General features: G+C 38.2%; 1 protein-coding gene across 1 annotated transcript; it reads right to left on the reverse strand.

Annotated features, from left to right (window-relative positions):
* Positions 1-6,640: 6,640 nt before the first annotated feature.
* LOC115007494 (CD209 antigen-like) lies at positions 6,641-12,753 on the reverse strand. The gene is made up of 6 exons (XM_029430400.1): positions 12,588-12,753; positions 9,016-9,117; positions 8,578-8,928; positions 7,905-8,038; positions 7,563-7,663; positions 6,641-7,097 (listed from the first exon to the last, which is right to left on the reverse strand). Exons 1-6 carry the CDS (start codon positions 12,751-12,753, stop codon positions 6,941-6,943), a joined length of 1,011 nt encoding a protein of 336 aa, XP_029286260.1. The 3' UTR covers positions 6,641-6,940.
* Positions 12,754-16,081: the final 3,328 nt, after the last annotated feature.

The raw sequence follows: 16,081 nt of genomic DNA on the forward strand, positions 1-16,081 counted from the left end.
TTCTTCTTCTTTTAAACAACTTCTTCATTCTAAATTCTTTGACCGCTTCACAGGCTTAGACTGCCGGGGGACACCTCCCTGCTCTCTTCCTTCTCTTCCTCTCTCTCCTCCCCTCCCTCTCTATCTGTATGCATTTATGTAAATGTGGGTTACTAACTCATCATCCGGGGCATCATCCCCGGAGTTTCTGTGTCTCATGTGGCAGGTTGCCACTGATAAAGTTTAAATCAGGATCAGGAATCGTGGCTGCGCCTGCTGCCCTGGTCCTGCTGGACACCGGGAAGCCTTATTGACATTTTCCTGGATTCAACCATACTTTCTCTTTTTCAACACAACATAATTTCTGTCAAATGTTGTATTTGTACTATGTTGTTTATCCTGTACACACGACATCTATTGCACGTCTGTCCGTCCTGGGAGAGGGATCCCTCCTCAGTTGCTCTCTGAGGTTTCTTCAATTTTTCCCCCTTTAATTTTGGGGTTTCTTTTAGGAAGTTTTTCCTTGTGCGATGCGAGGGTCTAAGGACAGAGGGTGTCGCAACCTGTACAGTCTGTAAAGCACACTGAGACAAATGTGTAATTTGTGATATTGGGCTATATAAATACATTTGATTTGATTATTTGATTTGATTCTCCAGCCAGAACTTAATCACCTGCGGAGTTGAAGATCTTCACACGTCAAAGAGACCTTCAATTTCTTTAGTTTTAAAGTCGATTCTGTGTTGAGTTATTTTCGCAAAGCAAAGTTTTTGTCACTTAACAAAATGGTCATAGAGTTTAATCTACACTTTTGGGTCAAACTCTTTGAGACAAGGTTATTTTTATATAATTGTCTTCCTTGATAAGATTTATGAATTATGAATGAACTTCTACAAATGAACTGAGCAGAATAATCTTTTCATCATTTGTTTCTTTAATATTACAAAACTATTACATGTACAAAAAGTGTACTGCTTAACTCTCTAATACTTCATAAGCCCTCTGGTCACTTTGAGTCTGAGCAATTAAAAATATTTAATTTTTAAACACAAAATGTCATCACTGAGCTGTGGTCATGAATAGAAAATGTGCAACATTGTTGCCAAATTTTTCTGTTTTCTGACACGAAGCAGAAGTGTGCCACAACAAATGATGGTTATCAGTTATGAAGCATTTGCCAAAGATTTTTTCAGGTATCTTATCTCTGAGTGCTTTTTGTATCTACCCTCCATCTGTCTCCTGTCGTAGATATAAACTATAACCAAGACTTGCAATTTGGGAGAAGAAAGAAAAGGAAGTTCTTAAAATTATTGCTCAGAGTTCAATGTCAAGCTCACACCGTGTTAAAGGAAGCGAAATCATGATTCATTTAAAACATTTGAGTTTATTCACTCTGGTTACTGGAGCACAGAGTGCCATCAACAATTTAACAGTTGTGCATATGGTAGTTTTATCTAAGCTACTAAAGCTGGGACCAGATGTGTTAAAAACATTACAGCTAACACATTAAAATGACCCATAAAGCACAATTATTAAAACTCACCAAGATCTGCACAAATGCACATTCCCAACAGTTTTTGGAAATTACATTTCAGTTCATTTAGCTAACGCTTTTGTCCAAAGCAACTTACAAAAAGTAAAATCACTAAACACACTTCTCTATAGTAGACAGAATTCTAACATGATGTCAATTATAAGTGTCTTGAGATTACTTATTATGATTTGGCGCTATGTATACAGTAAATATACATTTCTATGAACCAACTGATCAAATACACCACTTAGTTGTTTACAATAATAATAATATAATAATAATAATAATAATAATAATAATAATAATAATAATAATAATGTAATAATGTAATAATAATAATTAGAATTATAATAATAACAATAATAATAATAATATGAGAGTGATATGATGAAGTGGAAATTAAATGTTATATAATACCCCAAAAGATTGATCTCAAGGTTTTGGAAAAAGACAAACAGACCATGTTTTACACATTTGGTTTTTCACATGCTAATAGGCCTAACTGTCCCTAGAGAAACAGAGAAGTATACACGAAAAGGGGAACAGAAAATGTTTGGAAAGGTCTGCGGAGAATTTACTGCTTTTGTGAAATGTATGTCACCATCATTATAAAATACTTTTAATTTTAAAATGCTTTTTGGATTTATGTATCTACAAAAGGTTGAGAAGTTGTTCTTTGTGATTATTGGTCACCTGTGCCTCAGTGTGTGCTTTGGTTGAACTATATAATGAAAACATAGTTTATTTTAGCCCATTTCTCTAATTGTAAGCTTTTCTGGAGTCTACACAGGGAAAATCAAGAAGTCAATCGGAGTGCGTTTACATACTTTAATTTTATTATTGACACATTTCCTTCCTCTGTGGTTCTGTTCATTTGAAATCTGATATAAAGAAGTATATGCATACTTTTGTTTTTGTGCGTTGGCAGTCTCATGTACAGAGTTGTCCAGTTTCCTTAGAGTGTTTGTGACTATTGAGATATTTCACATAGTTTATTTGGTTGTGTGCAATTGTAATGTAAAGTAACATTTCAAGTTAAGCAATGTATAGCATTAATCAATACATGTTCTCTTTATTCCCTTACACTTGGGCTCATGGCTTCATTTTATGCTTCAGTTTCATTGTTACCAAAATACGTGGAAAATAACCTAAAACGGTCACATTAAACCCTTACCTGCAGAGATGCAGGCACCTTCTCCCATTACACATGAGAATATTGCTGACTGTGCTGTTATTCTGATTAGTTGTTCTTTTGGCACACACAAAGAAAAAATCATGACAACAATAACACAGAGGGTTTTTTACATTTCTATGGACCCTTTCAGTATTTTCAATACCATTTCATACTTTTCCCATATTTGCATGAAGATGACTTTTAAATGATTCTGTACATTAGAGTATAACTACAAAGTTAAAAGGGAGATAAAGAAATGGCATCTATCAAAGGTTTTGAATTACACAATTATAAATATATTTCAGTTCTAGTGATTCATATGTTGTATTTCCACAGAATTGTTTCTTCCTCTATTTGACCTCTTCTAAATCTGTTAACTGTTGTCATGGGTTTATTTGCTCAATCTTGAAGAAAACACTGAGCAAAAGAGGGAACATGAAAAACTCAAGACCCTTTATTAATAACTTACTCACATTTTTAGCTGCAGACATGATGACTTGCTAGAAAGAGAGACACATGAGCATTTCTAAGATATGAAATAATTATTATAAACCATTCATTAGGGGTGACTTATCAGAAAGTAACTAGTTGGTAAGGTTGTCTGCTGGCAAACTCAAATAGAAAAGATAAAGAAATTAGAAACGTGTGACGAGACAACAGCATTCAAAGTTACACTCATTTATTCAGATCCCAAAAATCCGTTTTATGCTAATTCATGTGGACTCAAATGACTGAACTGATGACTGCAGATAATGATGAACTTTATTGAACAGTGCAAAGGATCAGAAGTAAACAATAAAAGTGTGCTGGAAAAGTAAAGCACTGAAGTCTCAGGTGGAGCGTCTCTGCTTTCTTCAGACCTCCATCACTCTGCTTGGTGAGAAACTGCTGGTGGAACTGAGATAGGGAGGGTTGCTCTCAGTTAGGGAGAGGAGAAGGAGTTGGTGGTGAACGTGCAGGATGGGGAGGAGGAAGAAGCATCTCTGGTACACAGCTTGTGTAGAAGGAAAGTATCCTGACAGCCCTCGATCATCTTCTGGTAGATCTTGAAGTCTGTGAAATCCAACAGGGTCTAGAGAAGAAGAAGAAGTACAAACCAGAAGATCGTGAGTTCAATACCAGGGCTGCCACCATTGTTCCCTGAGCAAGGTACTTAACCCTGAGTTGCTCCAGGGAGACTGTCGCTCTGGTTAAGAGCGTCTGCTAAATGACCTGTAATGTAATGTAAAAGAAGAAGAGGTAAACAGAACAGAAACAGAAACGCAGCTTTAAACTATCTGTCCAGACAGCTATAAATGTGTTTGCATGTTAACTGAAAGATCATAGTTGTGTGTGTATCTCCGATCCTTGCTGAGGTCTTCACATGGCAATAGGACAGAAGCTGGCCGTGCAGGCTGCCGGGAGAGGCTGAAGGTGGAGGCTTCGGAATGGAAACTGTCTGCCAGAATCTGCAGGTGGAGATGGTGGCTGTAGGTCAATTATAGAGGCTGTAGGTGGAGGTTTTGCTGCAGCTCTCTGCCAGAATCTGCAGGTGGAGGTGGTGGTTGCAGGTTGCTGACAGAGGCTGTAAGGGGAGGTTTTGTCTCAGCTGTATGCCTTAATCGGCAGGTGGAGGCGGTGGCTGTATGTTAATGATAGAGGCTGGAGGTGGAGGTTTGGCTAAAGCTGTATGCAGGAATCTGCAGGTGGAGGCTATGCCTGCAGATAGCTGACAGGCGGAGTTGGCTCTCCTGAAACATCCAGGTCATAAAGAGGAGGATAGACAGCAACCTAGTAGGAAACGTCCACCAGCACCAGTCCGTCTTCATCCACTGATTCTGTCAAGGTGGGACCGTCCAGTCTCTCCCACAGCTTCTGCTTGATACGACGTCCCAGATCCAAACTGTACGGACGCAGACGACCACTCTTGAACCTGTGAGGAGCAGAAGACACAGAAATTAAATCAGAAAGATGAATGAAACATTTTGCAATATATTTCTCAGTGATTGGAAAATGTGTTAATTATCTGATTGATTGTTGACACAACATACCTCAGCATGTCATCCACAACTTCATAGTAGAGCTGCTGGTACTCCTCCACTGAGCGGTTCTGTATCTTTACAGGTTTGTCAACGTGCAGTGCAGCAGTGGGGGCCTGGGGGCCACGTTTGAGACAGCTGGATGTTCTGCAGGTTTGAAAGGACGAGACACGAAGGTTCGCTTCCTCTTCTGCGGAAGGTCTGCAGAAGCAGGAGAGCGCTGGAATCAAATGTCTCACCTGCTCGTCTCTGCAGCATGGATACTGTCTGCAGGCTGCAGGCTTTGTTATTAATATTAATATTATCAATATTTGTTATTTTTACTTTTCACGATGACATGAGAGGCTCTGCCTCCCCTGTCCGCACGTCCCTGATCAGATGTAACTCACAGTATTTGCAGCAGAGACATATTGTGGGCATGGAGGCGAATCTCATTCACCATTATCCACATACTTATTTATATAGCCTATCTATATATAAATAAAACTAATGAAAGCACTTGTTATTGCATCATTAGTGGTACAGACCTGTTGTTGTCGTTGCACAGAAGGCCGATCATCACAGACCACATTAGAGTTTCATGAAACATATATTTAACTTCATTAAAAAATAAAAGTAGGCTATCATCTACCACTGAATGCTTATTTGGGCTGTTATTAATTTTTTAAGATCGCTTTGGCTCCGACAGCAAAAAAGCAGGAAAATCTGAGAGCTCATATCACAGCCTGAGTGAAGGAACAACACGTGAAAGTTGTAAAAAAAAACGTCTTCAAATCTTCCTCTTCTCTTATGAGGGGAAATATGTGGCCGGTTCATGGCAGAGCCTGTTAGCAATGTACCAATGAAATGTGTATCAGTGGTAAATTACATAGTAAGATATTCATATTTATTCCTTAATTATATATTTGTAAATCTAGATAAAGGTAACTGTTGGGGGGCAGCAGGCTTATCAACATGCACAGAGGGCGGCACATGGGGGTGATCAATGTGGGCCCAGCATTAAACCTTTTCTCTGGGTCCCTGAACAGTGTGACCAGGGCTGCATGTGATTTACACAGATCTTATGGAAAAGATAAAACATGTATCTCCTAGAGAATGGAGTAGAGTGGACATTCAGCCCAAGTCTTCCCTCGTAATAATGATGTCAGTCATTAAGGGAGGTCACTTTTTCTTTAACATTTGTGGTCCCTGTTTGGAGAAGCTGTTCTCCATCAGGATGTCATGGCACTCGTCCACCACCCGAGGGTGCAGCAGAACAAACTACATCACACAGAATAACATTTGGGAGTTGAATAAGGAAAATAAAATGTAAACCTGGAGATGATGTTGGACCTTCATGAGAGCAGATGCGTAGCTACCTTGATGAATTGTTTCAGTGGAAGTTGTAGGCAAAGCTTGACTCGTGCTGCATTGTGTCAACACGTGTACGCAGAAGGAGGCAAAGTTAACTCATCTGAACATGAACACTAAGTCTGATCTTTCTGGGACTAATTCTGGCATGTAGGAAATTGATTATGAAATATTGGATATGGAGCAATTGTTGGTTTTATCATATAGTTTATTGAACAAAATAAATAATTGCAAAACATTTGTATCAAGATATTTATTAAGCAGAGAATTAAAATATGAATAACTGATGAAGAAATTATTTTAATCATATTTTTCCAATAGAAAATGTAATCAAAACATTTCTAAGATGTGATTAAAAGACATAACTCAAATAAAATGATCTGAAAACAGTTAATCAATTACTGTAATCATAAAAAAAAGGAAGTGTATATTCAGGGATTGTGATTTCATATATTTTTTAATTGAACATTAATCATAAGCCTGAGACGTGACATGACTCCAGTCTCCAACATGAGTCCAACTCATCCACCACATCGACCTCCACACCCTCACAAGAGTTCACTACTTTCTCCATTGGCGCTCGATTTTGGTATTGGATGTTAATTGAGAAACTCCAGACCAGTACAATATGAATGTCTTCCAGGGATAATGGACTGTGAATCTTGATGTTCCTCTGATGCAGACGGAGCATGAGGTCAGATCCTGTGCGGTGCTTTGTGGAGCAGCTCATAGACTTGTGATGTAACACTCGTAGATCCTGGTGAGGTCTCAGGGTCAGATGTTGGTGAGCCCACAACAATAAAACATCAACATTCAAAGCAACGAACCAAGCTGGATATGTATGTCTATATATGTTAATAGACACGCACTCACCCCTATACAGAGCTACTGAGCATTATGCTGAGAATTCTCCTCACATATCCATAATTTTTTATTGTGGCAAATGTCATCATTCCAGTTGTTTTCTGAATGATGGTTGATTATTTCTGCGCAGTCTTCATCTCTGATTTGATGTCCATTTGGCTCATTAGGGGCCCAGTAGCTGAAAAAAATTAATACGTTTTCTTATTTTTTCTTTTAATTAAAGAACTCACACCAAGAATCAAATCATAGACAGCCAATTAAATGTAAACCCAAGAACAACTCTAAATCAAAATGTTTCTTTGATCGATAGAGATAGTGTTATCAATATCTATGTTATATCTCAGGTGTGTGATTTAACTGAGAGAAGCTTAAAGTCTTGTGGTCTGTATCAGTGCAACTATAATAATAATAATACATTTATATAGCGCTTTTCAAGACCTCAAAGCCGTAATATTTAACAATTAACACTTTAAGATTCATCATCCCTTTATCACAGGGGTCCCACAATGTTGTTGTGTATAAAGAGGTTGGTGGGTTAATAACACACAAATGAATGATGGAAGGAAGCTAAAGAGAGTGAGTGAACTTTAAAGTGGCTGCCACAGTGAACCGTGACAAGAGAAAAGTTAAATGATATGTGAACCTTTTGGTAAGCTGAGTCCCATCCACCCACTTCCATGTCCCCTCTGTGTCTCGATCAGTGAGTCCAATCCACACATGCTGACGGAGACTTGTTATATAGTCCTTGATGTAGAGAGAACAAGACATCTACATAACTACAATATAAACAGTTTCATGCTGTCATCCACTTCTGTGACATTACATTCAATCCGTTTTTCTTTTTTCCTTTCACTACATCTCTAACACACACACACACACACACACACACACACACACACACACACACACACACACACACACACACACACACACACACACACACACACACACACACACACACACACACACACACACACACACACACCTGCTCTTCTTTGCTGTTGATAATCACCAGGTCTGCACCTCTTTGCAAACAGTCCTCTCTGCTTTCTTGCCAGGACTTCTCCAGTGATGAAATGTGATAGAAACTACCACTGAAATACACCCATCCATACTGATCTGTTTAAAAAAAAACCACAAAAGTGAAATAATTAAGTTTTCTTAACACTAGTGTTTTAGCTTTCATCTACCATTAGAATCATATCATTTTAATCTCTGTGATTGGATGTTTCTCTCTGTCTTTAATGAGTAACTCCACCGATTTTACACATCAAAGTCTGTTTATGGGTCGTGGGGAGTAAAACTAAATATTTGGAAAAAGTTGTATAAAACATTTTGTTGAGCTTCATGAAATCTGATAAATTTCCTAAAGTGATGTCACTTTTTGTCAATTTATCAGTTGGGTCGGAAGATTATAAGAACAAAAATGAAAAAAAAAGTCTGTTGGTGTGGAGTTGGAAAGAAGTGATCTTACCAGACCTCCGACTGTAGCTGCCTCCTCATCGCTGCTTGTGGCTAAATTAGCCGCTACTAGCATTACGCGCCTGAATATCTGACTTAACTGTTGGCGGTAGAGTTGCTTCATCATGAAGAATAATTGTTAAGAGAGGATTCAGTTATTAAGTTAGGCCTGCCAGAATTAAGAAACAAATAGTTACCTTTAAGCCTTCTGTGAAAATCATTTAACTTTTTGGTCAGGTCTTCAACTCCATGCAGGTGGTCTCGTTCCTTAATCAGGTTGTTGTAACTGCTCTGTAATCGGTCTCGTTCCTTAATCAGGTTGGTGTAATTGTTCTGTAATCGGTCTCGTTCCTTAATCAGGTTGTTGTAACTGTTCTGAAATCGGTCTTGTTCCTTAATCAGGTTGGTGTAACTGTTCTGTAATCGGTCTTGTTCCTCAGTCAGGTTGGTGTAACTGCTCTGTAATTGGTCTAGTTGTTTAGTCAGGTTGGTGTAACTGTTGTGTAACAGGAACATCTCCATTTTCCACTCAGAGTTGCTCTTGGTGACTGTTTGACACATAAACAAATAAAAGAAACACTGTCAACCAGTATCATCTACTTAGTGTTTTATCATTTTGCTAATAAAGTACTCACAGATGCAAACCAGAGTTACGAGTCCAGTAAGAAGGAGAAGACACAACAGACCCAGACACACTGCAGCAGCTCTGCAGGAACTCTTCTTCACTTCTTCAGCACCTGAAGGTAGAAGTCAGTATTTATCATGTGTTTGATCCTCAATGTGAAATCAATTAAAATCAACTAATTCACATATTTGTGTTCATGTTTTATCCACAGGAGAGGCAGTAGACATTATCCAAATGACTTTCCCTGATTTTCTTGAGCCACCAGCATTTATGAGCAAATACTTACAAAACTAATGACTTTTCCCATCAGCCTTTGCTGTACTTTGTGTTTAATGCTAATTATCAGGTCTTATCATGCTAACCAATGAGACATTATACCTTAGCAACTGTAAACATTATTTTTGAGCATGTTTGGATGCTTACTATAAGCATTAGCACAAAGCTCCGCTACACACCTTTTTACAGCAGACATTTTGGACATTTTGTTTTTGTTTGCCTTCATCGATAATATTGCAGAGACAGACAGGGAAGGGGGAGAGAGGGGACGACATCAAAGAGCTTTCAATGTTGGCGAAGGGCCACGGGTCAGATTTAAATGATAAGGACTCAGCTTTACAGTGTTGCCAGATTGGAAATGTGGAACTATTGTACCAGAGGCTAAAAATGATCGTGTTTTAAGGAAGGCTTGTAGAGCTTTTTTCTTATCTTTATTAAAGAGGGTTGTTTTTCAATTTGAGAGCATGACTCCCTGAGTCCCTTGCGCTTATATTTGCTCTGCTTCAGCTCAAACTTCATGCTTGCACATCAGATTATTGTTGCTTGCACAGATTTCCTGAGCTCCAGCTTCAGGCCTTCTCCTCACATGTTGTTTCTGTGCGCGCGTGAATCGTCTGCTATCGGATTTTCTCCTCTGCTCTTCGTTTTTTTTTGTGCAATAACTGTCAAAATTCCCAAACCAATAGAATGCCAGGTGTAGTTTTTGACCAGTGAAAATGGTCCCTGCCTCATTGTGAGCACATTTGCTTTAGTTTTAGGCGTCCCTGACTGGCGGTTACTCCTTAACCAGGTCATTCATCCACTTACTCTCCCCAAGGTTTTATTATATGTACTTAATTTGCTTTCTTTATGACTTTTGGAATATAACGGTCAGTTAATATATGTATTATTATCGCCAGTAGAGATGCGTAAACACATGGATGTATAAAGAGACCACATACGGAGAACTAGTTTTTGCTGAAAAATTATTGTACATATACGATTATGTTTAGGTGTAGTCTTAAAGTTATTAGTGAAGTACTGAGCTAAAAACACCAATGAGAGCAATCCGCCTCTTCTCCTTCACTCTCTTGCTCTTTGACCCTCCACATTATTGTTCCTGATATTAGTCTTTGTTTTAAAACATATATTATTTCCTGTGTTAGTGAGTAAAGAATGATCACACATTGCATGAACCGGCAGTCAACATCCTGTATAGTATGTGAAACACATGGCCTGTTTGATAGTGTTCCTTACATGAGAGAGCAGGTCCAGTTCTGTTCTGCTCCAGAGTGTGGATAAAACACTTTTCGTAAATACTTTCTGAACTTTTTGACAAACTCTTCCTTTTGCCAAGACTACTTGATGGTCCCCTGTTTGTTGACATATATGTCCATCAGTTGATCCATTGATGTTCAGCTGATCGATGCACACTTTGGTCCTCAACGGTCCTCTTGAGAGTGTGCTTGTGAATGACAAATGATCCAACGAGGGCAACAAATATAGTAACACAGATGGCAGCCACACTATTCATGCATGAGATTCTCTGCTTTAAAGGAAACTGAGGTCTGGTGGGATGAATTATTTTAGGTGACCACTTTTACCTGTTTGTTCTTGCAGGTGCAATGCTTCCTGTTTTGTTAGGAGCTATGTTGAAAAATCTCTGAAATATTAAACCATCACTGCTAAGAATGAATACACAAATACATATGATGGCTGAAAAACAAGATTAGATAGACAGACAGACAGACAGACAGACAGACAGACACACACACACTCACACACACACACACACACACACACACACACACACACACACACACACACACACACACACACAGTGTAATAGCAATTTAAATGTCTACTGTTTAAATAATGTTCTAATAATGTTACAAGTGATGATCTGCCTATTTCTCTTTTCATGCATTTGCACAACTTTACAAGTTCCCTTATCAAGCCAGGGTCAACTGCCTTTTCTTGTCTTAATGGGGGAGGCTTTAGCTTAACTTAATAAGACCTTTAAGAATTGCATCTGATGCACTACAACACAGTAAATAAATCATTGTAAAATGTCCAAGAGTAACAATATCAACACGTACTCTGTGGTCAGCAGTGTCCCATCCATCCACCTATTCCCAGTTCCTTTCTTCATCAGGGGTAATCGGGCAGCTTCTTACATTTTTTGGGATTCTGTCCTGTGTCTCAAAGGGAGAGGCATCAGAATCAGCAATAAAAGGTAGCACTTAATTATCTCTGAATTAATTAAGTATGTTACCATTGCTTTGGCTCAATGTCCCAAATGCTTAACTCTTAATGCATACAGTCAAACTGACTTGCTAAATGTTTACCTATAAACCCAAAAATGTCATTTTTAGTGCTCAGAATGCAGGCACCTCATGTTAGTCAATACTTGTTAACTAAGCATACAATAGCTGGATCAATACTAAAGGTTTGATATTTTCAACTTGGACCTTATTTCCCATGTTTTTGTGTTTGACTTATAGGGATAACAATTTTTGAAAATCATAGCTGTCACATCACTTCAGCTCACCAGAGTGCTTATTAATATGGAATAAATGTTAGTAATATGTATAAACCTCAACAGATATGAATTGTATAGTAATACATTGTTGTGAAGACACAGCAAAAATATTGTATCAACTGTGATGATTTTTTAGGTTGGTTCATGTTTATATACAATAAAAACACAAATATACCAAAAACCAATGAACAAAGATGATAAAATATAGGTGGTCATAACTTTTACTCACTGCAAAACTTCCAACAGCCGTGTATTTCTCTGTGGGGTTCAGTGTTATTGGCCGTTAACTGGTAAATAGTTTTCTTGAGTTTGGTTTTTTCTGCTAATAACTGGTTTCTCTCTCTACTGCAGGCGGCTTTTTCTTTATTCACTATTGTTGCAAGGGGAAAAACAAAACAGCAAATGAATATCCCCATATGTCATCATATCATTGAATTCATCATATAATGAACAACATGTGAAGTGCTAATTTCTTTACCGTTCAAACATAATTAGGAAAAACTCACTTTGAACCCAAAGGCAAATAATCCCAACCAGGAAGAGAAGACACAACGCACCCAGAAACACTGAATCACATCTGACATGTTTCCTTTTTCCTGAGTTTTCATGGACGGCTGACACAAATAATGCAATTTATGAAATATATATTAATATTTAAATACAGGCAACAAAATCACACCACTGTACCACACATACAATTATACATAAATTGAAATTCAAACATAAAAAAAGAAAATCAAAATCTGTTGTGCTACACAAGTTGCTCATGCTTGTTTTGTCCGTACCTGGGAGCTGAGCTTCTGGTGATGGTGATGTGCCCTCCACCCAGGGGTTGTCATACACTCTCAGGCTTTCTGCACTCACATAGATGTTCACCATACTCTCCTTGTCATCCTGCTCAGAGTAAACTTTGTTGGCGGTGCCAGGCTTGGCGTACAGGTCCCCCGACATCTTATGGCTATTACAACTTAACGGTTGCGCACAGTATTACAAAGTTTGTTTTAATTTTGATATAATAGCTGTGTATGTTTTCTGAAAGAGGCTGGATATCCGCACTGATGACTCCGTATAAAAGAGGAAGAGCAGTAAATCAGGAAGTCATAAGTAATGACTGTTTGGGCCTATTGTTCCCTCTAAATTCACCTGATCCCCATTGACCTTTGATATTTGATTTGTTTTGCATAACCAGAGATAATGGTGAATGTTCAGTGACCATTTATTGTAAACTGAAAAGCAACCATACAGGAAATGCGCCAAAACCCAGACAGGTAGCAATGAGTGGGCTCTCTGTGATTGTAGGGAAAACCCTATAATGTATTGTTAAATGTTTATTTAATCATTACTTTTACCATGTTGAAGAGATTGTAGATGTTGTGGATTTAATATATAAGTAAAATGTAGATAATTTTACTTTAAATTAAACATTTTCCTTCGTTTTTATGTTATGTTTTATGTTGCTTTTGCTTACAATATGCACTTTGTAACATTGTTTTGTGCTGTATAAATAAAGAAATAATTTTAATTTATTTTTAATTTAAATTAAAATGTCCTTTATAATACACATACATTCTAGTTTTGCACACATTGTCTACAATGTACAGAATTGTTTTTTTAGAAAGTTACATTTCCACTTGTCAGGCAGCACACACTTGTTTACTGTGTAATGTCACCAAAACTATGCACTCTGTTATGTTATATATCCCAGCATTAAAGCCTGTGCACATGCAGAGTCCACGGGCCATAAGTTTCATTTATGTTGCCTAATTAGACCTAGTACAGTTTGGTGACCTCATGTGATTACCAGCAGAGCTCCACTCAACTTACACCTGACTAGAGGATTAATCAGCCGAAGTGAAAACACCTGGGTGGGTGAGGAGAGCCTTTCAAATCTGTGCATTATAGATTTTCTTGATTGCTATGACATGCTTAATAAAACTGGGATCATCACCTTCTCAGCACAACAGAAGTCTTTTCTTACAAATGTGTTTTTCCTTTTCATTTGTTTCACACACTTTTCACACCCTTTTTCAAAACAGTTAACATGTCATAGAAAGACCCGCAGCTATATTAGGTTAACAACAGGGAAACATCTACTCACAGCAGAAATGACTTGCATAATTATGAATCTCTTGTGCAAAACACTCATTAACCCTCATCCCTCTAAAAAAACTATGCCCCCTTTGTGTTCTAAGTATTTCTGAGTTTGGGTGAAATTGTTAGTTGGTTCTTTGGTTAAGAGAGAATGTAGTACAAAAGCTTACTCTAGGTCAAGGGTCGGGAACCTTTTTGGCTGGGAGAGCCATAAAAGCCAAATATTTTTAAATGTATTTCCTTGAGAGCCATATATTTAATAAAGTTGAGTTTTAAGCATATCACGTCTCCGAGTACTAAAAGTGCTATCAGTGTTCAATAAATGTGGACCGTGTTTGGCCCTCGACGTAGTCCCAGGTTTTCATTTTGGCCCTCTCTGTGATTGAGTTTGACACCCCCGGTCTACTGCTTGCTTTGCGCAGTTTCTCCTCTGTTCTGTTTCGTGAAGGGCGGGGCTCTAGTGTAGGCATATTTGCAAATTCGTGTATTGTTTTTGTTAAAAGCAAAAACTCACTTGATTTTGTAAGAAGGTATCATAAGCTTTAATACAAATTAGGGTGGCATTTTTTCTGAACATTCTACACTATCCATCCATCCATCCATCCATCCATCCATCCATCCATCCATCTATCTATCTATCTATCTATCTATCTATCTATCTATCTATCTATCTATCTATCTATCTAATCTTGTTTTTCAGCTATCATATGTATTTGTCTATTCATTCTTAGCATGATGGTTTAATATTTCAGAGATTTTTCAACATAGCTCCTAACAAAACAGGAAGCATTGCTATGCACCTGCAAGAACAGACAGGTAAAAGTGGTCACCTAAAATAATTCATCCCACCAGACCTCAGTTTCCTTTAAAGCAGAGAATCTCATGCATGAATAGTGTGCTGCCATCTGTGTTACTATATTTGTTGCCTCGTTGGATCATTTGTCATTTCACAAGCACACTCTCAAGAGGACCGTTGAGGACCAAAGTGTGCATCGATACAGCTGAACATCATGGATCAACTGATGGACATATATGTCAACAAACAGGGACCATCAAGTAGTCTTGGCAAAAGGAAGAGTTTGTCAAAAAGTTCAGAAAGTATTTACGAAAATGTGTTTATCCACACTCTGGAGCAGAACAGAACTGGACCTGCTCTCTCAGGTAAGGAACACTATCAAACAGGCCATGTGTTCACATACTATAACAGGATGTTGACTGCCGGTTCATGCAAATGTGTGATCATTCTTTACTCACTAACACAGGAAATAATATATGTTTTTAAAACAAAGACTAATATCAGGAACAATAATGTGGAGGGTCAAAGAGCAAGAGAGTGAAGGAGAAGAGGCTGGATTGCTCTCATTGGTGTTTTAGCTCAGTACTTCACTAATAAACTTTAAGACTACACCTAAACATAATCGTATATGTACAATAATTTTTCAGCAAAAACTAGATTCTCCGTATGTGGTCTCTTTATACATCCATGTTGTTTACGCATCTCTACTGGCGATAATAATACATATATTAACTGCCGTTATATTCCAAAAGTCATAAAGAAAGCAAATGAAGTACATATAATAAAACCTTGGGGAGAGTAAGTGGATGAATGACCTGGTTAAGGAGTAACCGCCAGTCAGGGACGCTCTAAAACTAAAGCAAATGTGCTCACAACGAGGCAGGGACCATTTCACTGGTCAAAACTACACCTGGCATTCTATTGGTTTGGGAATTTTGACAGTTATTGCACAAAAAAAACGAAGAGCAGAGGAGAAATCCGATAGCAGACGATTCACGCGCGCACAGAAACAACATGTGGGGAGAAGGCCTGAAGCTGGAGCTCAGGAAATCTGTGCAAGCAACAATATATCTGAGTGCAAGCATGAAGTTAGAGCTGAAGCAGAGCAAATATAAGCGCAAGGGACTCAGGGAGTCATGCTCTCAAATTGAAAAACACCCTCTTTAATAAAGATAAGAAAAAAGCTCCACAAGCTTCCTTAAAACACGATCATTTTTAGCCTCTGGTACAATAGTTCCACATTTCCAATCTGGCAACACTGTAAAGCTGAGTCCTTATCATTTAAATCTGACCCGTGGCCCTTCGCCAACATTGAAAGCCCTTTGATGTCGTCCCCTCTCTCCCCCTTCCCTGTCTGTCTTCTGCAATATTATCGATGAAGGCAAACAAAAA

This window comes from Cottoperca gobio, chromosome 1 (assembly GCF_900634415.1).
Source record: "Cottoperca gobio chromosome 1, fCotGob3.1, whole genome shotgun sequence".
Classification (NCBI taxonomy): Eukaryota; Metazoa; Chordata; class Actinopteri; order Perciformes; family Bovichtidae; genus Cottoperca; species Cottoperca gobio.